Here is a 24,351-nt window from a genome sequence, read left to right as displayed (position 1 = left end):
AGGTTTTTGGGGTTGGTGCACTAAATACCGATACCGATATCAACCGATACCGACATATACAGTTGTGGAATTAACACATTATTATGCCTAATTTGGACAACCAGGTATGGTGAAGATAAGGTCCTTTTTAAAAATAATAATAAAATAAGATAAATCAATTAAAAACATTTTCTTGAATAAAAAAAGAAAGTAAAACGATATAAAAACAGTTACATAGAAACTAGTAATTAATGAAAATGAGTCAAATTAACTGTTAAAGGTTAGTGCTATTAGTGGACCAGCAGCACGCACAATCATGTGTGCTTACGGACTGTATCCCTTGCAGACTGTATTGATATATATTGATATATAATGTAGGAACCACAATATTAATAACAGAAAGAAACAACCCTTTTGTGTGAATGAATGGGGGAGGGAGGTTTTTGGGGTTGGTGCACTAATTGTAAGTGTATCTTGTGTTTTTTATGTTGATTTAATCTAAAAACAACAACAACGATACCGATAATAAAAAAACGATACCGATAATTTCCGATATTACATTTTAAAGCATTTAACATCTCTAATTACAATCCCAATTCACTCTATAAGAGGCTTATTTTGTTTGTTATAAAAGCATGAATAATTGTGAATTGATTATGTGGACCCCGACTTAATAAACAAGTTGAAAAACTATTAAATATGATGTCAAATAAACATTAGAAACCGACCTTATGTGATTATTTATGTCACATTTAGTAGAAAACATGTATTGTATTAAATATTATGACAAAAAAAACATTAGACAAGTCTAAAAAAAATGTATGAAAAAAAAAACAATTAAAAAAATACATTAAAAAAATATTGAAAAAAAGAGTAGGCAACTAGGAGCTAGCAGCTACACAACAGCTAAGCACACAATAGCACACAAGCTATAAGGTAATAATCATTGAACAATAAAAGGTGATATTTGTCAATATAAACAAGTATCAAATAATCATTGTTGCACATTACTTACACGTACAAAGTCTCCGAGGCAGCAACGTATTAGAAAGTACCCAGTAACAAAGGAGTAGGAAGAAGCAAAGCTTTTTTAATCCTACCCCTTTCCCACTTCAGAGCGTTTACAAATATATACATTCATTTACTGACCTTTTTATAGTAAAATGACATCCGTGAATGAGTAATACAACAGTTTTGTAATATGTAATTAGTTAAGTCAGTCATTATTAACATACTGAGATGAAGAATATCTTATTTTCAATAAGGTTGAAAGTATTTATCATAGTTCTTTGTACTTTGTAAGCACTATTAATTTGAACAACCTCTTAAACTGGATCATTTCAGTACAATGTTTAACTTCTTTACTTAATCCATTCCATAATTTAATTCCACATACTTATATGCTAAAGGTTCTATGTGTTGTATGTGCATATAAATGTTTTAAATTAGATTTTCCTCTAAGGTTATATTTCTCTTTAGTTGAGAAGAATTGTTGTACATTATTTGGTAGCAAGTTATAGTTTGCTTCGCACATAATTTTAGCTATCCTTATTAACGTTAAAGAAAACAACAAATAAATATAGCTCAACCTATAACACAGAATAACTTTATTACATTGTTTTAGTTTGTAAGAGATTTGAAGTGCGTCATTTTGCCTGAAATAAAAAAAAAAATAAAAAAATACTGATTTTATAAATGACATTTTTGACCAAACTTGAACCAAACGATACTGAACATTTTAATTAAATAAACTCAATAAATAATTACACATTTAAATTGATCAGCAACATTCACTCAGCCTAGGAACACACTATATAAAACGCTTAAAAAAATGAATAAAACATTTTTTTAAACTCAAAATGAGGGAGTCATTATCAAAAAAGCTTTTGGAAGTGGGGTTGAAAACATAATACTGCATGATACTGATAAAGCATGTCTCCCCTCCATGCCACCGCACTGCTTTACATCATATTTCTACATGACTTTTGATTTATCTTAATAGTCCATAGGTGTGTGTGTGTGTTCTTGTATTTCTACCCTTCTTGAGACATCAACAAGTACAAAGTACCTTCCTTATGAGGACCGGTAAACAAGTTAGGACCGAAATCATGGTCCTAGTACGGAAAACTATTGCATCTAATAGAGAATGTCTCAATTGCACCCCTTGTGGGGAAATCTATCAAAATGAGGGTGGTCCCAAAAAGGAGGGATTTTTCAAATTGACTGTGTGTCGGTCTTAAAAGTGCTCCCCCTTTGGTCAACATATGAAATAACAAGTGTGTAAAAAAATTTGAAGTGCTCCCCCTCTGGTCAACATATGTAATAACAAGTGTGTGTAAGAAATTGAAACGTGCCCCTTTTGTCCAAAATTAATAATAAAAAAAAAATAGTATATAGAGACATACTAGTAAATAATGAAGATTAAAAACCAATTACGAACATCAAAAAACTAAAAGCTTACCTTTTTTATATTTGCATAGTATGTATATATTATTAATGTTGTAAATACTAATCTTTATATATCTAGAAAGGGTGGTCCTAAAGAGGTAGGCATTTTTTGGGAGGTCTCAAGAAGGTAACAATGCGTGTGTGCGTGTGTGTGTGTGTGAGAGAGAGAACAGGTCTTCAATGAGTCCAACATATGTGTTTCTGGAATGTAGGATTCCAATTACATTTTCGACAAATTTTAATTGACCATGCAGACAGGAAGTAGAATATCAATTCAAATTCGAATTGAAATCCCATTTTGGAGTGTTCTAGAATCTTTACAGTATATTCCATACATGACTGTTGTACATTTTTAACTAAATATTACTTACTATGACCCTCGTGTAAAGTACAAACTATTTTAACATCAGCAAATGTTTTTAATTGACAATAGAGAATAAAAGCATCTTCTCTAACAGTGTTTCTTAACCATAGGGCCAGTGCCCTCTCTAGGGCTGCTAGAAAAGATGTTTCTGCGCTGCAGCAATACTCACTTGTAATACACTTTCCCACCACTCGTGGCAGTAGTGACAACTTCAAACAGGCTGAAGTCGTTGAGAAGTTTCTATGGTTCTAAAGCTGAATTTTGTTGGCACTTTATTTTTTAGTTACATTTTTGTGAGAAAACGTATTTACCAATAATTAGTTTATTTTAGCACATACATTGTATTTTTCGTCGGTCCCTTTTATGCTGTATATTTGGTTAGTACTTATTTTTCTTACCAGCCTGACCTAAACCTAGGGTTTATGTGTTAAATAATCACTATTTGTGATTAACAGATGTTTTCATATCATTTGACAAGGTTGGAAACTAAGTAGGTTAGATAGAAATATTGAATACCATTATAATCAAGAGTAGGATTACACACACATACGCTACTCTCATAACAACTAACAAGACATCACGGTGAAGCCAGAAATGGAGTTTCTTAACATGGAGACATTCTCAATACTTTTCTTTTGTCGAGCACAAAGAAAATAACATTTTAGTTAAATGTAAGTTGTGTCTTGGATCAAAGATCCTATCTACTTAAAGTTAAAGTGCCATTATGTTGCAGCTATTTAAAATAGTTTTGTCAATTTGTTCTGGCCTGGAAATAAATTGGCCCTTTGAAACATATCTTTGTCTTTGTGTGTTGTATGTAGACCACATTGCTTTCTGAGTTCAGTGATGCAAATGCATGTTAAGTTGATCAACACATTGTATTATTCTCCAGTGCAATAACAGTACTGAAATGAAGGCTAAAAGGGCATTAATGGGAGCCTTAAAAAAAAAAGGGGGAAAAAAAGAAGTAACTAAATAGTTACTTTTCACAGTAACGCATTACTTTTTGGTGTAAGTAACTGAGTTACTTTTGAAATAAAGTAAATAGTAACTGTAACTAGTTACTGGTCTTCCCCACTAGACGAGGAGACCAAAAAAGAGCCACACAGGTGTTGATGCTGTACAAGGAGAGGACGTTTATTGTAGAATTCCAACATCACCGATGTGTGTCCTTAGATTTGAGGTTTGATTCCAGTGATCCAGACGAGGGTGAAAACACTCACATGCATGTCACACATCTGTGCACACTTGTCCCTACACACACTCTGTCACTCTCACACACACACACTCACTCACACACAGAGACAGCTGTTCACAGTCTTGATACAAAAATTGAAATACAAATACCACAATAAAAAGTGTCGACCTTTTTTTTTGTTTGTTTAAGAAATTGTCATAGCTATGTTTTTTTAATCCGTAGAAAGACAGCTAAGCTTTCAGTGTTTTTTTTTGTCTTTGCCTAAAAGTGAAGAGTAAGATATACAGTGTAAATATATGTATAGAGAGAGCCAGCGCGGGAAGTCCACCATGAAAGTGAAGGTCCTGTGCACGTCGAAGGCTTGTTGCACACCTACTTGCACGTCAACGCAATAAGTCAAAGAGGAGCCTCACGAAAAAAGGTGTTTGTGCTCATGTCGGAGACCAACTCCTGCTCTAAAAATGAAAGTAATCCGTGGAAGATGAACTAACCCGTGATATGCATGGACTCGTGTGGGCGTCCACAGGTGCACTTTGCTCACCCCGAGTGGCAGTGGTGGGAAAGACATGTCCAAGTAGCACGGATGTGTTTCCTGAGTGACGCTGGACCACCGTGGGTTAAAAAGATGCTGACAGAACGCACCGGGCAGACCGCGCTCATGACTCCGCCTTTCTGTCCGCACGCCACTTGCAGACAAGTCCCGTCTGTCCCCTCTCGGCGTGTTTTTATTGGTTCTTATTGGCACCACACGGCACGGAGGCGGCTCGCACGGGCAAAGGACAGGAGCTCCAAAGGCCGGTCTGAGTGGGGATGCTGTCAGACGCTGCTGGGGTCAAGTTGGGGATTTTCTTAACCCTTGGGGATCCCTCTTAAAGCTCCCCGGGACCCAAAAGAGTTTCAGCCATAAACGTTTTTTTTTAAACTTTCATCCATCCATTTTCTAGCGCTTGTCCCTTTCGGGGTCTTCAACACCTACAGTGGTGGTCAAAAGTTTACATACACTTGTAAAGAACATAATGTCATGGCTGTCTTGAGTTTCCAATCATTTCTACAACTTATTTTTTGTGATGGACTGATTGGAGCACATACTTGTTGGTCACAAAAAACTTTCATGAAGTTTGGTTCTTTTATGAATTTATTATGGGTCTACTGAAAATGTGAGCAAATGTGCTGGGTCAAAAGTATACATACAGCAATGTTAATATTTTCTTACATGTAAGTAAGTACGTAAGTAAAGTAAGTACGTGAAACAAAAATTGAGCTGTTTGGCCACAATACCCAGCAATATGTTTGAAGGAGAAAAGGTGAGGCCTTTAATCCCAGGAACACCATTCTTACCGTGAAGCATGGTGGTGGTAGTATTATGCTCTGGGCCTGTTTTGCTGCCAATGGAACTGGTGCCTTACAGAGAGTCCCCTTGGCAAGTTTCACTGCAATAAGGCGCTTTTGGTAGCCATCCACAAGCTTCTGCTTGAATTTTTGACCACTCCTCTTGACAAAATTGGTGCATCCATCCATCTTCTTCCGCTTATCCGAGGTCGGGTCGCGGGGGCAGCAGCCTAAGCAGGGAAGCCCAGACTTCCCTCTCCCCAGCCACTTCGTCCAGCTCCTCCCGGGGGATCCCGAGGCGTTCCCAGGCCAGCCGGGAGACATAGTCTTCCCAACGTGTCCTGGGTCTTCCTCGTGGCCTCCTACCGGTCGGACGTGCCCTAAACACCTCCCGAGGGAGGCGATCGGGTGGCATCCTGACCAGATGCCCGAACCACCTCATCTGGCTCCTCTCGATGTGGAGGAGCAGCGGCTTTACTTTGAGCTCCCCCCGGATGACAGAGCTTCTCACCCTATCTGTAAGGGAGAGCCCCGCCACCCGGCGGAGGAAAATCATTTCGGCCGCTTGTACCCGTGATCTTGTCCTTTTCATAACCCAAAGCTCATGACCATAGGTGAGGATGGGAACGTAGATTGACCGGTAAATTGAGAGCTTTGCCTTCCGGCTCAGCTCCTTCTTCACCACAACGGATCGATACAGCGTCCGCATTACTGAAGACGCCGCACCGATCCGCCTGTCGATCTCACCATCCACTCTTCCCTCACTCGTGAACAAGACTCCCAGGTACTTGAACTCCTCCACTTGGGCCAGGGTCTCCTCCCCAACCCGAAGATGGCACTCCACCCTTTTCCGGGCGAGAACCATGGACTCGGACTTGGAGGTGCTGATTCACATCCCAGTCGCTTCACACTCGGCTGAGAACCGATCCAGCGAGAGCTGAAGATCTTGGCCAGATGAAGCCATCAGGACCACATCATCTGCAAAAAGCAGAGACCTAATCCTGCAGCCACCAAACCAGATCCCCTCAACGCCTTGACTGCGCCTAGAAATTCTGTCCATAAAAGTTATGAACAGAATCGGTGACAAATTGGTGCAGTTCATCTAAATTTGTTGGTTTTCTTTAGCATTGTCCACACGTTTAAGTCAGGACTTTGGGAAGGCCATTCTAAAACCTTCATTCCAGCCTGATTTAGCCATTCCTTTACCACTTTTGACGTATGTTTGGGGATGGCGTGGGAGAGTGGCCGTGCCAGCAACCTGAGAGTTCCTGGTTCAATCCCCACCTTCTACCAACATTGTCACGTCCGTTGTGTCCTTGATGGGTCGTGGTTAGGGCCTTGCATTGCAGCTCCCGCCATCAGTGTGTGAATGTGTGTGTGAATGGGTGAATGTGGAAATAGTGTCAAAGCGCTTTGAGTACCTTGAAGGTAAAAACGCGCTATACAAGTATAACCCATTTACCATTTGGAACACCCAACTGCGCCCAAGACCCAACCTGATGATTTTAGGTTGTCCTGAAGAATTTGGAGGTAATCCTCCTTTTTCATTGTCCCATTTACTCTCTGTAAAGCACCAGTTCCATTGGCAGCAAAACAGGCCCAGAGCATAATACTACCACCGCCATGCTTGACGGTAGGTGTGGTGTTCCTGGGATTAAAGGCCTCACCTTTTCTCCGCCAAACATATTGCTGGGTATTGTGGCCAAACAGCTCAATTTTTGTTTCACTTACTTACTTAGTACTTACTTTACTTATGTACTTACTTACATGTAACCAAATATTAACATTGCTGTATGTATACTTTTGACCCAGCAGATTTGCTCACATTTTCAGTAGACCCATAATAAATTCATAAAAGAAGCAAACTTCATGAATGTTTTTTGTGACCAACAAGTATGTGCTCCAATCACTCTATCACAAAAAAATAAGAGCTGTAGAAATGATTGGAAACTCAAGACAGCCTTGACATTATGTTCTTTACAAGTGTATGTAAACTTTTGAAAACGACTAAATCTCTAGATCACACGTGTCAAACTCAAGCCCCGGGGGCCATATCTGGCCCGTCACCTCATTTTATGTGGCCCGCAAAGGCCTGGAATTACCATGCGTCTATTTCTTTCTAAATGTAGTCAACTTTCTATTTTGACAGGAAAAAAAATACATGCATTTTCACATATTTTGAACTTAATCTAATGCAACAAATATCAAAAAAAGGACTTCAAGATCTGCTTGACTCATGATTTTGAATTAAGTTATCCATCAAATTGTACATTGTAAAAAATATTTTTCGGTAAAAAACTGGTAACTCAGTTGCCAGAATTTTACAGTAAAAACATGTAATATTGTTTTTCCATTTACAGTAATACACCATAAAAACAACGACCGTAGAAGTAAAACAGTGGTACTTTTTTCCCATTTACATTTACAGTATCCATTGCCAAAATGTTAGCATAAAAACATAACACTGCTAAACTTTACTCTAAAATCTACATATTTTTCTTACAGTGTACGTAAAAATATATAACAATAAATAATTGTGTAATGAAGCAATTTAAAATGTATATATTATTCAATGTTACAAGTGGCACTCAGAGGGCAGCCATAACTGCGATGTGGCCCCCAATGAAAACAAGTTTGACACCCCTGTTCTAGATCATGGGTGCCCAAACCTTTTGACTCCGAGGGCCAAAGTGAAAAAGTGCCAAACACAACGTTAATGGTACAGCAGAACCATGAGTGAAGCGTTTAAACTAGGGGTGTCCAAAATGTAGCCCGTAGCTCATTTTAAAACAGCCTGCGTCACAATTGTTAGACATGTGCTAGTTTTGCAGTTACTTGACGTATGATACCTGTATGCTTTTTTTTTGTAGGTTTACAGGCCTTCGTCATATTTTTCAGGTAAAAACATAGTAATTTATTTTAGTACTTGTCGCATGTTACAGTTAACATTGGCATGCTAGCTTTTTAGGTAATTCAACAGGTATTTAGCAGTTCATCTTTTGCTTTTTCACTAATGAGAACTAAGCATGTTATTGTTAGCATGTTAGCATAGTCCTGAAGGAATAGCGTGTGAATGCTCCAATGCTGAGGTTGAAGTGAAATGCTGACAGAATGTAGTATGAATGTAAGAATAGTTTGAATGTGGAAATGGTTTTAATGTTGAAGAGTTTGAATTTCCAGGAAAACTGGAATTTGGTTTGGAACTTGGGAAAGTGTTAGTTAGAATTTCCAGGATGAGTGGAATGTGTTGAAGTTGGTATGGTTTGAATAAGTTGAAAAATGTTGGAATTGTGCAACTTGGAAAAATGTCCAATTCATTTCAATGGGAATTTCATTGAAATTTAGGAATTTCGAGAAAAGCGGGATTTTTTTTGAAAATGCTCACAAATGCGAATGTTTTGAATGAGTTTAAATTGTTGGTGTTGGAATTTTTCAAATCGGTCGAGAAATGTTGAAGTAGTGACATTTTTAATTGAGAAGTGGTATTACGGAATTCCTGGAATTTCGGGAAAAGCGGGAATTTTTGTCCTGATAAAGAGGAAAGTTTTGACGGCGGAACGGTTGAAGTGGGTTGAAAAATGTGAAAGGAGTAGTCGACAGAAAAAAGGGTGAAAAAAGGGGTTCTGGGAAGTCCTGGAATTTTTTTTTTTTTTACTTGGAAAAATTATTGTTTCAATGTCCAGGATAAGTGGAATGCGTTGAAGTTGGAACGGTTTGAATAGGTTGAAAAATGTGGAAATTGTGCAACTTGGAAAAACGTCCCATTCATTTCAATGGGAATTTCTTTGAAATTTTGAAATTTCTTTGAAATTTCTTTGAAATTTTGAAATTTCTTTGAAATTTTGAAATTTCTTTGAAATATGGAAAAAAAATTGAAATTTGGAAATTTCTTTGAAATTTGGGAATTTTTTTGAAAATGCTCAAAAATTTGAATGTTCTGATTGAAAATTCAGTAAATGGTTGGTGTTAGAATTTTTCAAATCGGTCGAGAAATGTTTAAGTAGTGACATTTTTAATTGAGAAATGGTATTATGGAATTCCTGGGATTTTGGGAAAACTGGGAATTTTTGCAGTTCAAAAAACAACTTCGTTTTTTTGTCCTGATTGAGAGGAAAGTTTTGACGGTGGAACGGTTGAAGTGGGTTACCAGTTCATCATGGAATTTTTTTTTGACTTGGAAAAATTATTGTTTGAATGTCCAGGATGAGTGGAATGCGTTGAAGTTGGAACGGTTTGAATAGGTTGAAAAATTTGGAAATTGTGCAACTTGGAAAAATTTGTCCCATTCATTTCAATGAGAATTTCTTTGAAATTTGGGGATTTCGGGAAAAGCAGGATTTTTTTTTGAAAATGCTCAAAAACGTGAATGTTTTGAATGAGTTGAAATGATTGGTGTTAGAATTTTTCAAATCGGTCGAGAAATGTTGAAGTAGCAACATTTTTAATAGAAATGGTATTATGGAATTCCTGGAATTTCAGGAAAATCCGGGAATTTTTGCAGTTCAAAAAACAACCTTGTTTTTTGTCCTGATTAAGAGGAAAGTTTTGTCGGCAGAACGTTTGAAGTGGGTTGAAAAAGGTAAAAGGAGTAGTCGACAGAAAAAAGGGTGAAAAAAGGGGTTGAAAAAAAAACGGGATTTCTGGGAATTCCTGGAATTTTTTGAAATATGGGAATTTCTCTGAAATTTGGTAATTTCTCAGAAATTTGAGAATTTCTTTGAAATTTTGGACTTTCTTTGAACTTTGGGAATTTTTTTGAAAATGCTAAAAACTGTGAATGTTCTGAATGAGTTGAAATGGCTGGTGTTAGAATTTTTCAAATTGGTCGAGAAATGTTTAAGTAGTGACATTTTTAATTGAGAAATGGTATTATGGAATTCCTGGAATTTTGGGAAAACTGGGAATTTTTGCAGTTCAAAAAACAGCTTAGTTTTTTGTCCTGATTAAGAGGAATGTTTCGATGGTGCAACGGTTGAATGAAGTGGGTTGAAAAATGTGAAAGGAGTAGTCGACAGGAAAAAGCGTGAAAAAAGGGGTTGAAAAAAAACAAAAATTCTGGCAATTCCTGGAATTTTTTTAACTTGGAAAAATTATCATTTGAATGTCCAGAATGGTGGAATACGTTGAAGGTGGAATGGTTTGAATCAGTTGGAAAATGTGGAAATGGTGGAAGTTTGAAAAATGGCCAATTCATTTTGAATGGGTAAAATGTCCCGGAAAACCTGGAATTATGGGAATTTTTTGAATTTGTCAAGGGAAAGCCTTATATAAGCCATAGGCTGAACAGTGTGAAGTTGGAACGGTTTGAATCAGAAGGTAGAGAAGGTAGAGCGAGCCAAAATCTGGAGAAGAAGAAAAAGAATAAATAGATGCATTTTGGAGCATTCACACAATTAGTTTCACATTTGATGTGGAAATGCTGAAATGAAAGAATTTTCGAATACTATTCTAATTTTTTGAGTTCCAGCTGTATTTTGAGAGGGAAATGTTTGGATTTAATAGGTTCCCGTGGACAGAGCGTTATAAAATCACAGGTTTACAGTATGCTCAAAAAGGCTCATTATGTCTTCTTATTCAAATACTTTTCCAAATGTTCTTGTAATCAGACCATATTTTCGGTATATTAGATGGAATCTTAACCTGACATGTTTCCACTGTCGCCTGCAGTCTTCTTCAGAAGGGTCACCGGACCACTGTGACCTGTTGCCTATCAGCTGTTCTAAGACCTGTCGAGTCTACCTGATTGGTAGACTGAAGAAGACTGCAGACAACAGTCTTTCAGGAAACATGTCAGGTAAAGATTCCATCTAATGTACCAAAAATATGGTCTGATTACAAGAACATTTGAAAAAGGTTTACAGTATATCGAAAAATGGCCATTATAAAAGGGAGTCAATGGGGGAGCTCCAGCGTATATACCGTATTTTTCGGACTACAAGTCGCAGTTTTTTTCATAGTTTGGCCGGGGGTGCGACTCATACTCAGGAGCGACTTATGTGTGAAATTATTAACACATTAGCGTAAAATATCAAATAATATTATTTAGCTCATTCACGTAAGAGACTAGACGTATAAGATTTCACGGGATTTAGCGATTAGGAGTGACAGATTGTTTGGTAAATGTATAGCATGTTCTATATGTTATAGTTATTTGAATGACTCTTACCATAATATGTTACGTTAACATACCAGGCACGTTCTCAGTTGGTTATTTATGCCTCATATAACATACACTTATTCAGCCTGTTGTTCACTATTCTTTATTTATTTTAAATTGCCTTTCAAATGTCTAGTCTTGGTGTTGGCTTTTATCAAATAAATTTCCCCCAAAAATGGGACTTATACTCCAGTGCAACTTATATATGTTTTTTCCTTCTTTATTATGCATTTTTGGCCGGTGCGACTTATACTCCGGAGCGACTTATAATCCGAAAAATACGGGAGCTAAAAATAACTTATCGACCAACGGACAACGCCAATCTTGAGATGAATCCCATTACGACTCCTGTTGCATGATGCCATCTTCAAAAGCAACGGAAAAACCCTCAAAGGTCCCAGGATCCCCAAAGGTGAAGGGAACCGTAACCAGCTCTGCTATGAACACGTGTCTGCTGGTACGTTTTTGTTCTTGTTGTCACGTTGTGTCCGATCAAAGGGGGTGACGACAAGGTGAGTTGGCATGCACAAAGTGACAATGTTGTGCAAAACTCCCACCCGTGGAGGAGACTACAATCCGGGTGTGCCCCCCACAAAAACAAAGAACAAGTGAGTATTTACACAGTTGCATTGCGCGCAGACAGCAGCAGCCAGGTATGAAAAGGTCTGCCCTGGTGTCATTTTGGCGGCACTAGGCGAGACAAGAAGGTCTTTGAGCAGCACTTTGATGAATGTGAGCAGCACCCTTTGTCAAGTGGTCTAAATGCAAGAGGAGCACGTCGCTCAAAGAATACTCAGAAGAATTAGCTACAAGATATCCGCCTCTGCTGCATCGCAAATTGTTGAGATTTTTCTTTTTCATGGGCCAACCAGCCCGTGGCTTGGTTCACTGAGAAAAAAATAAACGCTACTCTGTCTGAACTTGAAGGAAAGCAAAAGAAAATGTGACTTTCCAGTGACGGGACAAGGAAAGGGAGGGAATGGTCGAGTTAATTACGGATGTTCACTCCTGACTACCAAAACTGACCGGAAACTCCCGAAAAAGCTTTGCTATCATCTTTGTTGAGAAGTTGCTTTCCCTCTTTTTCCTTCAAGATGCCCAAAGTGATCTACTCGTTTGCTATTATGCGACAAAAACCCTTAATTCGCCCAATCGACAAGGGATTTGGCGTTGGAGCAGATCCAGGAAGTACGGGGCGGGAGGGTAGGAAGTGATGTGCTACAACGCGTCCGCAGTTCCCCAGACGGCCACAGGGGGGGGGGGAGAGTCAAAGGCTACTCGGCGTCATGTCATCGCAGTCCGTGGCTGTCGAGAGTGACCGCGAGCCTCAAGTGGAGCTCCTGGGCGACAGCGCCTGACGACAAGGTTTCTACACCCCCATGGCGTGTCAAGAGTGGGTTACCAGTTCATCATGGAGCTTCTGTTGAGGGTCATGAAGAAGACCTGGCTGCTGCCTCCGGAGCGCACGGACGCGAAGAAGACCTGGACACAATGCAGAAGGACGAGCTCTTTCCTGCAGCCATGACACGTGCGGGCGACAGTCAACGTTAAAGGGTCACGCGGTTTGCGGCTCCCTCACCTTGTCGTTCCTCTCGGACAGGAACTTTAGCCGCTGAGCTCGCTTGTGCATGAAAACACCGTCCAGGTGTCCCGTCTCCACCGAGCGGATCTCGATGGCCTTCTCTCCCCAGCCCATGATCTGGTTGGAGTGGATGTAGGCTGCACACACACACACACACACACACACACACACACACACACACACACACACACACACACACACACACACACATATATATAAAAAAGGTAAGTTTTTAGTTGTTTTTTAATTTTTTTTTATTTGTAATTGGTTTTTAATCTTCATTATTTACGTCAAGGTATTACAGTATGTCTATATACATATTTTGTTTTTGTTTTTTTTAAAACTAATTTTGGCCAAAAGGGGGCACATTTCAATTCCTTACACACACTTATTACATATGTTGGCCAGAGGGGGAGCACTTCAAATTTTTACACATACTTGTTATTTCATATGTTGGCCAGAGGGGGCGCACTTTTAAAACCGACATACAATCAATTTGAAAAATCCCTCCTTTTTGGGACCACCCTCATTTTGATAGATTTTACCACCAGGGGTGAAAATGAGACATTCTCTATTAAATGCAATGTTTTTCTGTATTGGGACCATGATTTATGTCCTCACTTGATCACCAGTCCTCATATGGAAGCGACTTTTCCTTGTTGATGTCTCAAGAAGGGTAGAAATACAAAAACGAACACACACACACACAAACACAAACACACACACACATATATATTCTTGTATTTGTTACCTTCTTGAGACCCCAGAAAAATGCCTACCTCTTTAGGACCACCCTTTCTAGGTATATAAAGATTTGTATTTACAACATTAATGATATATACAAACTACGCAAATATAAAAAAGGTAAGCTTTTAGTTATTTTTTTGTTTGTAATTGGTTTTTAATCTTCATTATTTACTTCAAGGTATTACAATACCTATTTATTAATTTTTTTAAATTAATTTTGGCCATAGGGGGCCCATTTCATTTTCTTACACACTTGTTATTACATATGTTGACCAGAGGGGGAGCACTTCAAATTTATACACACCCTTGTTATTTCATATGTTGGCCAGAGGGGGAGCACTTTTAAAACCGACATACAATCAATTTGAAAAATCTCTCCTTTTTGACACCACCCTCATTTTGATAGATTTCACCACCAGGGGTGCAAATGAGACATTCTCTATTAGATGCAATGGTTTTCCATATTGGGACCATGATTTATGTCCCAACTTGATCACCGGTCCTCATATGGACGGTACTTTTCCTTGTTGATGTCTCAAGAAGGGTAGAAATACAAAAACGAACACACACATTCTTGTATTTGTTACCTTCTTGAGACCCCAGAAAAATGCCTACCTTTTTAGGACCACCCTTTCTAGATATATAAAGATTTGTATTTACAACATTAATGATGTATACAAACTACGCAAATATAAAAAAGGTCAGCATTTAGTTATTTTTCATTTTGTAATTGGTTTTTAATGTTCATCATTTACTTCAAGGTATAGCACTTCAATTGTTTACACATACTTGTTATTTCATATGTTGACCAGACGGGGAGCACTTTTAAAACCGACACACAGTTCATTTGAAAAATCCCTCCTTTTTGGGACCAACCTAATTTTGATAGATTTCACCACAAGGGGTTGCATATTAGACATTCTCTATTAGATGCAATGGTTTTCCGTATTAGGACCATGATTTATGTCCTAACTTGTTCGCCGGTCCTCATATGGAAGGTACTTTTCCTTGTTGTCTCAAGAATGGTAGAAATACAAGAACACTAGGGTGAGCATGTTAGGCCAATATGTCTCCTACAGTGTGTTTAAACTCACATTTAAAGACAGAATAACCTTAATATTGGACATGATAGATTAGCCCACCCCCTGCGTGCACACCACCACTTCCCGGAAGATAACGCTGTAAAAAGCCAAGAGGCTTTGCTACACATCTTAAAATACAGCCTAAGGTCATGTCAATTATACGTCAGTCAGGGACAGACGTGATCATTTTGTTTCTTCCCCCTCTGCAAATGAGCAGAAATACAAATAAATTCACAGGAATTAACGATTCAACCGGGAATTTCAGTTCAGAATAAAACAAAACATTTAAAATTAGAAGAAAAAAAAATGCAGATTTAGCTAAAATTTTACCCATTGTTTTACAGAAAAGCTTTGTATAATTAAAAAAAAAGAAAAAAAAAGGAGCTTCGCTACACATCCGAAAATAAATCATCCCTGCTAATAGGCAGAAAATTGAATGAATTCAGTGACGTGGTGTATATTGTAGCGTCCCGGAAGAGTTAGGGCTGCAAGGGGTTCTGGGTATTTATTCTGTTGTGTTTATGTTGTGTTACGATGAGGATGTTCTCCCGAAATGTGTTTGTCATTCTTGTTTGGTGTGGGTTCACAGTGTGGCGCATATTTCTAACAGTGTTAAAGTTGTTTATATGGCCACCCTTAGTGTGACCTCTATGGCTGTTGACCAAGTATGATTTGCATTCACTTGTGTGTGTGAAAAGCCGTAGATATTATGTGATTGGGCCGGCACGCAAAGGCAGTGTCTTTAAGGTTTATTGGCACTCTGTACTTCTCCCTACGTCCGTGTACACAGCGGCGTTTTAAAAAGTCATAAATTTTACTTTTTAAAACCGATACCGATAATTTCCGATATTACATTTTAAAGCATTTATCGGCCGATAATATCGGCAGTCCGATATTATCGGACATCTCTAGTTTAGTTTTTTATTGATTTCTGCTGGTGGTGTGCCTCCGGATTTTTTCAACGCCAAAAATGTGCCTTGGTTCAAAAAAGGTTGAAAAACACTGAACTACACAATAGGGCTTCTTGGCCAAACCCACCTCATTAGCATTAAAGGTACAGACACACAAAATGGTGTGCTTACTAAAATAATTTTTAGACTGTCAACATTTAGCACACCTCCAATACACTTTTGTGGGAAAAAATAAATAATGGTGATATATATGATAATATGGCAGGTTCAGGAGAAAAGTCAGAGGACGTACCGACAGAAGTGGGCATCTCGCCCCACTGCAGCACCACATCCTTGGTGATGCGGCCGTAGGTGTTGACGTAGACGCCCTCGTCCTCGTAACACAGCAGCATCTCCATGCCGTCCGTCTTGGGCAGAACCACGATGGCGTGCGGGGTCACCTGACCCTGAATCTGTCAGGGGACGACACACAGAGTTGACGTGGGTCGCCATGGAAACAGGGTGATGCCGAAACCGGTCCTTCCTTCCCCCGTCGCACACGTACATGTGAGGGGATGTAGATGTCGTAGGGGTTACCAGAGTCCACATCGACGACGTGGAAGCCTGCGCTGGAGCCGTAGATGACCTTTAACCTCTGCCCTTCTTCCACTGTCAAGTCTACCAGCAGGGGGCGGTGCTGCAGCTCCGTGAAGGACTGACAGACACGACAAAGTTGGTGATTTATAGAACTTGCATGGACAGAAAAGGACCAAAGTAGGAAATGAAATGCTAACATCAGCATGCTAGCAGTTAGACTGCTTCGAGTGCTAAGTTATATGACTGTTGTGTATGGCTCCAAAATTACCAAAAAAAAGTTAGCATGTGTCAAATACCAATTTACTCTATATGACTGATGTGTATAGCTCCAAAAATCAGCTAAAAATGAACATGTGTCAAGTACTAAGTTAGCATGCTAATGTTAGTATGCTAACAGTTACCATCTGTCAAGTACACCAAACAAGAATGACAAACACATTTCGGGAGAACATCCAGACCGTAACACAACATAAACACAACAGAACAAATACCCAGAAACCCTTGCAGCACTAACTCTTCCGGGACGCTACAATATACACCCCCCTTACCCCCTACCCTGCCCACCTCAACCTCCTCATGCTGTCTCAGGGAGAGCATGTCCCAAATTCCAAACTGCTGTTTTGAGGCATGTTAAATAAAATAATGCACTTTGTGACTTTAATAATAAATATGGCAGTGCCATGTTGGCATTTTTTTCCATAACTTGAGTTGATTTATTTTGGAAAACCTTGTTGCATTGTTTAATGCATCCAGCGGGACATCACAACAAAATTAGGCATACTAGTGTGTTAATTCCACGACTGTATATATCGGTATCAGTTGATATCGGAATCGGTAATTAAGAGTTGGACAATATCGGAATATCGGACATCGGCAAAAAAGCCATTATTGGACATCTCTAATTGACCCAATGAATGTACTTATTGATGTCTCACCTTGAAGGCCATGAACTTGTGGTAAGGTTTAGGAGCCCAGGCGTAGATCTCCACTGCGTTCTTCAGGGCGATCACCAAGAACTTGATCCTCTCGTACTTGACTGCAGCACAGAAGAGTTGAGTTCAATGTTCTGCCAGATGTTAAAGAACGGGCGTCCTTCTTGAAGCTCCCTGTGACGCAAACAAGACCTCCGTACCGACTTTGTAGTGCACGCAGCCCTCCAGCTCGCCCACGGTGATCCAGCCCTGCTTCTTCTCCACCTCGGGGTCGTTGTGGAGTATCCTGTTCCTCAGCCAAGACAGGTAGTACACGCGCAGCTTGTTCTTCTTGCCTGCTCCCAAGAAAAGGTGTTGAATTTGAGCCTCGACGAGCGCGTTCCGAGGAGCCCACCTGAGATGGTGACCAGGACGTTGAGACCCTCCAGGACGTCCATCTGCTGGAAGCGGCGGCGGTTGATGAGGTTGTAGACTTTGCCCTGCCCACTGCGGTCCAGCAGCATCAGGCCGTTCTCGGTTCCCACCAGCAGGTTCACTCCTGTGCAAATGCACGTGTAAGAGCGTGGACGAGAGCGATGCGGATCGTATGAACGGCGGCGCCGGCTCACCCCACAGAGCAGCGCACAGGATCTCGGAGTTGAAGCGCTTCTTGTACTTGCGGATCTCCGGCGTGTCGCTGTGCGGTCGGATGTTGGTGGGGTTAACGTTGACCACCGAGATCTTGCGGGCTTCATTGAGGCGCGCCTGCTCCTGCTTCAGCAGCTCGTCGGCAAACATGGCTGCAGCGACGCCGCCACAAAACAGGTGGTTAGCACGCAGCATCGTGGAAACACGACGTGTCTACGGCAAGCGATTAAAAGCCACCTGAAGCGGAGATGTTGTCCTCGTCGTCCGTCGGAGAAGTCCCGTAAACCCTCGGATCCACGAATGGCGTGAAGGAGGCCTTGGAGCTGAGGCCACCGCCGCCTCCCATCCCGTACTACCAGACAGAGAAAACACAGCTTAGCCACAAGCTTGACAGGCTCCAGTCAAAGTCTCCAATTAAACAGTTCCTCCAGGAATAAGCAAGGTCGCGCCAATTCACGCAAACTCAATTCGTTAGTTTCTTGTGTAGACAAAACAAGAACGACAAGGTGTAACAGTATATCAACTCTTTAGGTTTCGATGGTGAGGAGAGGTGCCAGGAACGAGACGAAGCGAGAGTGGCCAAATATACCTGAGTGAAGTTGGCCCCACTTATCATGGCAAATATTAAAATAAAACGGCCTTTATTTTGTGCTAGTTTGTGCCGTAAAAAAGATGTAACAGTATATCAAGTCCTTGTTGATCGCACTCAGATCTACTTCTGATTCCTGTCGACAGCACTAAGCCTTCTGGGTAAGGTAATACATAAACATTAACCAACACACCAGCGTCCTGATGTCCTAGGTTACACGTATTTATTTCCTTTTTTTTATCCAGTGTAAGCAACGTTAGCAAAATATTTTCCACCTTAAAGCAGAGTGGAATACAGATAGAGTCTCACTGCCTGTTTAGTTTGTTCTGTTCATGGACAAAACACAATGAGTAAACCTTGTGTTTTTATCTTTGTAAATACACACACATAATCTCGTCTTTGGTTTCGATGGTGAGAAGAGGTGCCAGGAACGAGACAAAGCGAGAGTGGCCAAATGTATCTGTGTGAAGTTGGCCCCCCTTATCATGGCAAATATTAAAAATAATACTGCCTTTCGTTTGTTCTAGTTTGTGCCGTAAAAAAGGTGTAACAGTAACTCCATATTGATCAAACGGCCCAATTATCGCGGTCAGATCTACTTCGGATTCCTGTCGACAGCGCTAAACCTTCTGGGTAATGTAATATATAAAAAATAACCAACACACCAGTGTCCTGACGTCCTAGGTTACACGTATTTATTTATTAATTTACCATTATTTATCCAGGGTGAGGCAATGTTAGCGGAATATTTTCCACCTTAAAGCAGAGTGGAATACAAAGAGAGTCTCAATGCCTGTTCACTTTGTTCTGTTCATGGACAAAACACAATGAGTACATCCTGTGTTTTTACCTTTGTAAATACACACACAGGTTTCGATGGTGAGAAGAGGTGCCAGGAACGAAATGAAGCGAGAGTGGCCAAATGTACCTGTGTGAAGTTGGCCCCACTTATCATGGCAAATATTAAAATAAAACTGCCTTTTGTTTGTGCTAGTTTGTGCCGTAAAAAAGGTGCAACAATATATCAACTCCTTATTGATCAAACGGCCCAATTATCGGATTCCTGTCGACAGTGCTGTGCCTTCCGGGTAATGAAATATATAAACATTAACCAACACACTCGCGTCCTGACGTACTAGGTTACACGTATTTATTTACCTTTATTTATCCAGGGTAAGGCAACGTTAGCGGAATATTTTCCACTTTAAAGCAGAGTGGAATACATATAGAGTCTCACTGCCTGTTCATGTGTTCTGTTCATGGACAAAACACAATGAGTCCCCCCCGTGTTTTTACCTTTGCAAATACACACACGGAGGTTTCGATGGTGAGAAGAGGTGCCAGAAACGAGACGAAGCGAGAACGGCCAAATGTACCTGTGTGAAGTTGGCCCCCCTTTACATGGCAAATATTAAAATAACACTGCCTTTCGTTTGCGCTAGTTTGAGTCGTAAAAAACTTCCTTTGTACCGTTACAATCTTTAAGTTATTGTAAAATACATTTTATATCTAGTCATGTCAACCAGTCCCCACAAAATCTCCCCAAACCTGCCCCAATTGTTTGTGCTGCAATTTATTTCCCTAACTATTACAGTTTTAAGGTTATGGGGCTGGTTATGAATAATAAAACGTTAAAAACATAAACTATAGTAGTTAGACAAAAATTTTTTTGCAGCACAACCAAATGGGACAAGTCTGGGGAGGTTTTGACAAGGTTGGGGGTCTGGTTAAGAATAGTAACGCGTTAATAACATATAATCTATAATAGTTAATAACATAAAAACTATAATGTTACACAAAAAAATTTACAACAAACAAATGGGACACGTTTGGGGAGGTTTTGACAAGGTTGGGGGGCTGGTTGTCAATAGTAACATGTTAATAACATAAAATCTATATCAGTTAATAACAAAAAAACTATAATGTTACACAAAAATCTTACAGCAAAAACATAACACAAACAAATGGGACACATTTGGGGAGGTTTTGACAAGGTTGGGGTGGATCGTTATAGATAATAACACGTTAATAACATGAAAACTACAATAGACAAAAACAATTGCAGCATAAACAAAACAGACCAGTTTGGTGAGATTTTGACAAGTGGGGCGGGGGCTGGATGACATCACTAGTCAGAAAATTTGTTTTAGAATGACTTAAAAACCGAAACTGTGACGATCTTGTCACATTCACGTCTTGTTATGTTTCCTTAGTTGGTGTTTATTTCCTGTCAGCGCTCTTATTTTAGTTCCATTTCCCCCTTGTCTCCCGGAGCGCTATTTCCCCTCACCTGTCCCTGATTGGCAGCCTGGCCACACCTGTTTTCTACCAGCTGGCTGCTATTTATGCCTGCCTCGCCCTCCAGTCAGGGCTCTATGATTGTTTGCTGTCTCCTGTTATCCTGTTTACTGGTTCCTCTGTTTCCTGTCTCCTGTTAAAGTCATGTTTTCCTGCGCTACGCCTGCCATCTCTGCATCTTGGGGTTCAGCGCCAACAGATTATGACAGAAACTGCACAAACAAAATGTTTTTACAGCACAAACGAATGGCAGTGTTATTTTATATTTGCAACGATAAGGAGGGCTAACTTCACACAGGTGACGAATCTGTGTGTGTCCAAAACACATGTTGAGTTAACTTTCAGTTTCATTGGACAACGCCCAAACAAGTCCGTCGGGGAGCGGCAGCAAGGAGAACAAAAGCACACGAGCAGAGGGATAATCTAGAGAGAGCGCGCCAACCTTTGTAGGACACGGTCTAGTCGTTTTTCATTTTCAACAAGAATTATCGCTATAGACTCTCTCTCAACAGTTCACATAAATGAATGTTGAAGATGGACAAACAATTTTTAAGCATAAAATAAACTTGTGGACGACAGAGCACCAATGATTACACCAGAACATCACCACTTTGGAGCTGTTTCTTTTTCTAATTATAATTAATTAGTACTATTAATAGCACAGTCATTTGACAATTAGCTCTGAGTACTGTATGTGCTCTAACTGGAATCTTGTGTCTACTTTGAAGTCTGTGTGATATAAAACGAGTAAAACATCAATACAGTATTTGTTTTCCAATTTGCGCTTAGGGAATTCCTTCTCAATAGTGAGGCGGGGGCGATTCCAGGGGGCCGCGTGTGACTCTGGGGAACATGCTTCATCAATATCATGCTTAAAACCGTGTTTAAAAAGCTGTGCGCTACAAAACGTGCTTATTGTAGCCATTCCCCAGCAGGCACAAGACATTGTTGATTATACATACACGTCCTTTAAAAGTGACTTTGATACAACGTTGCAGAATAGTTGTATTTGTAAATCGAGACAACGTTGATGTCTAACGTTGGATCCGCGTTGTTGGTTGAGAAATTATCAAATTTCAATGGTCAAATGAATGTCACAACCTGACATTGAACAAACGTTGTCAAAAAGTATGTTGTTTCAACGTTGTAATTGTGTTGTAGAAAATTGGTTGGAAAATGACCAAATTTCAATGATCAAATCAACGTCACAACCTGACATAGAATAAACGTCGTCAAAAGGTATGTTGTTTCAACGTTGTATTTGTGTTGTGGAATATTGGTTGGGAAATGACCAAATTTCAATGATCAAATCAACGTCACAACCTGACATAGAATAAACGTCGTCAAAAAGTATGTTGTTTCAACGTTGTATTTGTGTTGTAGAATATTGGTTGGGAAATGACCAAATTTCAATGGTCAAATCAACGTCACAATCTGACATTGATTAAATGTTGTCAAAAAGCATGTTATTTCAACGTTGTATTTGTGTTGTAGAATACTGGTTGGAAATTTACCAAATTTCAATGATCAAATCAATGTCACAACCTGACATAGAATAAACGTCTTTAAAAAGTATGTTGTTTCAACGTTGTATTTGTGTTGTAGAATATAGGTTGGGAAATGACCAAATTTCAATGGTCAAATCAAAGTCACAACTTGACATTGATTAAACGTCGTCAAAAAGCAAGTTGTGTCAACGTTGTCTTTGTGTTGTAGACTATTGGTTGGGAAATTACCAAATAATGATCACATCAATGTCAGAACTTGACATTGAATAAACGTAGTAAAATATATGTTGTTTCAACGTTGTATTTTTGTTGTAGACTATTGATTGGGAAATGACCAAATTTCAGTTATCAAATCAACTTCAGAACCCAACATTGATTAAACGTCGTCAAAAAGCATGTTGTTTCAAAGTTGTGTTTGTGTTGTAGAATATTGGTTGGAAAATGACCAAATTTCAATGATCAAATCAACGTCACAGCCTGACATTGAATAAACGTCTAAAACCATGTTGTTTCAACGTTGTATTTGTGGTGTAGAAAATTAGTTGGGAAATGACCAAATTTCAATGATCAAATCAATGTCACGACCCGACATTGAAAAAACGTCGTCAAAAAGCATGTTTTTTCAGCGTTGTATTTGTGTTGTAGACTATTTGTTGGGAAATGACCACATTTCAATGGTCAATTCAACGTCAGAACCCAAAATTGATTAAAGGTTGTCAAAAGCATGTTGTTTCAACGCTATGTTTGAGTTGCTCAACATCAGGACCTAATTCAACAAGTTCTCAACGTTGTTGAGAAATGTTGAAGTAGTAACATGCTGGTATGAGAAATGGTATTACGGAATTCCTGAAATTTCGGGAAAACCGGGAATTTTTCCAGTTCAAAAAAACAACTTTGTTTTTTGTCCTGATTAAGAGGAACGTTTTGACGGTGGAACAGTTGAAATGCGTTGAAAAATGTGGGAAGAGTTGTCGCCAGAAAAAAGGGTGGAAAACCAGGAACTCTGGAAAATCCCTGAATTTTTTTTTACTTGGAAAAAAGGTAGTTGGAATTTCTAGGATGGTGGAATATGTTGAAGGTGGAATGGTTTGAATAGGTTGAAAAATGTGGAAATGGTGGAAGTTTGAAAAATGGCTAATTCATTTCAAATGGGAAAAATGGAATTCTGGGAATTTTTGGAATTTGTCAAGGGAAAGTCTGCGATTCCCGAATAGGCTGAAGGGTTTGAAGTTGGAACGGTTTGAATCGGATAAAAAATGTGGAAGGTAGAGCGCGCCAAAATCTGGAAAAGAAGAAGAAGAAGTTGATGCTTTGGAGCATTCATACAATGAGGGGATTCTTTGGTGGTGAGCAGTTTGAGAATGACAATCCTGGAGGGACTGTTTAAAGGTTGCTATGGTAACAGCTACCATATGAGCTCAAGGAAGTCTGGGAGGAACTTTGCGGGTCGGAGACAGGGATCTTGAAAGGAGCACATTTGTTTTTCTGCATGTCCACAGGAAGGACAGCATCAATAAAGGACGAGTGGGATCACGGTGTGGGGATGACAGGGTGAGGCTTTCGGGTTTTTTGGGCCAAACTCTGAATTTAATCGACCTACTTGGGCGACCGGGGGGGAAGTGCCTGGCTGCACCAAATCGGGGAGCTCGGAGGTGTCGGCAAAGAGATTAGCAATACCGAGGACGCCGTTGCTGGCGGTGGAGCTCCGCCTCCGCTCGCCACGTCTCTGGAAGAAGAGAGAAAAGGGGGCGGGCGGCTGTGAACGTGCAGCGAGGGGGCCGGCAGGACTCTGTGGGCTTTTTGGATGGTGGGTGGGTGGCAGGAAGTCAAAAGTGAGGAGGAGAGCGACGGGCGCCGCCAGAAGGGTCTCACCTCACGCATCATTAGGGTGCCGTCCCGGGAGTTGTTTCCGTGCGAGTCGTTGTGTCCTCCCATCATGCCCTCGCTCCCTCCTTTGCTGGCCGCCGGCCTGCAAGACATTCTCTTTCACCGCTCGGTTCTTCCCTCCACACCGGCGCCACCTG

At 40.0% G+C, this 24,351-nt stretch overlaps 1 protein-coding gene across 2 annotated transcripts in view; it reads right to left on the bottom strand.

Moving 5' to 3' along the window:
• Positions 1-7,274: 7,274 nt before the first annotated feature.
• The window catches only part of tnikb (TRAF2 and NCK interacting kinase b), a 74,247-nt gene continuing 57,170 nt past the window's right edge, over positions 7,275-24,351 (bottom strand). The window contains exons 24-34 of one of the 2 annotated variants that reach the window (XM_061964994.1): positions 24,200-24,296; positions 23,928-24,053; positions 18,170-18,284; positions 17,914-18,084; positions 17,700-17,843; positions 17,506-17,640; positions 17,309-17,409; positions 16,342-16,491; positions 16,090-16,249; positions 13,055-13,194; positions 7,275-12,957 (exon numbers count right to left, since the gene is read on the bottom strand). In XM_061964994.1, the coding sequence (XP_061820978.1) occupies positions 12,874-12,957; positions 13,055-13,194; positions 16,090-16,249; positions 16,342-16,491; positions 17,309-17,409; positions 17,506-17,640; positions 17,700-17,843; positions 17,914-18,084; positions 18,170-18,284; positions 23,928-24,053; positions 24,200-24,296 (1,423 nt within the window). In that variant the 3' untranslated portion in view covers positions 7,275-12,873. The remainder of the gene's footprint in view (positions 12,958-13,054; positions 13,195-16,089; positions 16,250-16,341; positions 16,492-17,308; positions 17,410-17,505; positions 17,641-17,699; positions 17,844-17,913; positions 18,085-18,169; positions 18,285-23,927; positions 24,054-24,199; positions 24,297-24,351) is intronic. The other variant, XM_061964993.1, reaches the window with a different exon arrangement.

Source organism: Nerophis lumbriciformis, linkage group LG07 (assembly GCF_033978685.3).
Source record: "Nerophis lumbriciformis linkage group LG07, RoL_Nlum_v2.1, whole genome shotgun sequence".
Lineage (NCBI taxonomy): Eukaryota > Metazoa > Chordata > Actinopteri > Syngnathiformes > Syngnathidae > Nerophis > Nerophis lumbriciformis.
This window is presented reverse-complemented; position numbering and strand designations above follow the sequence as displayed.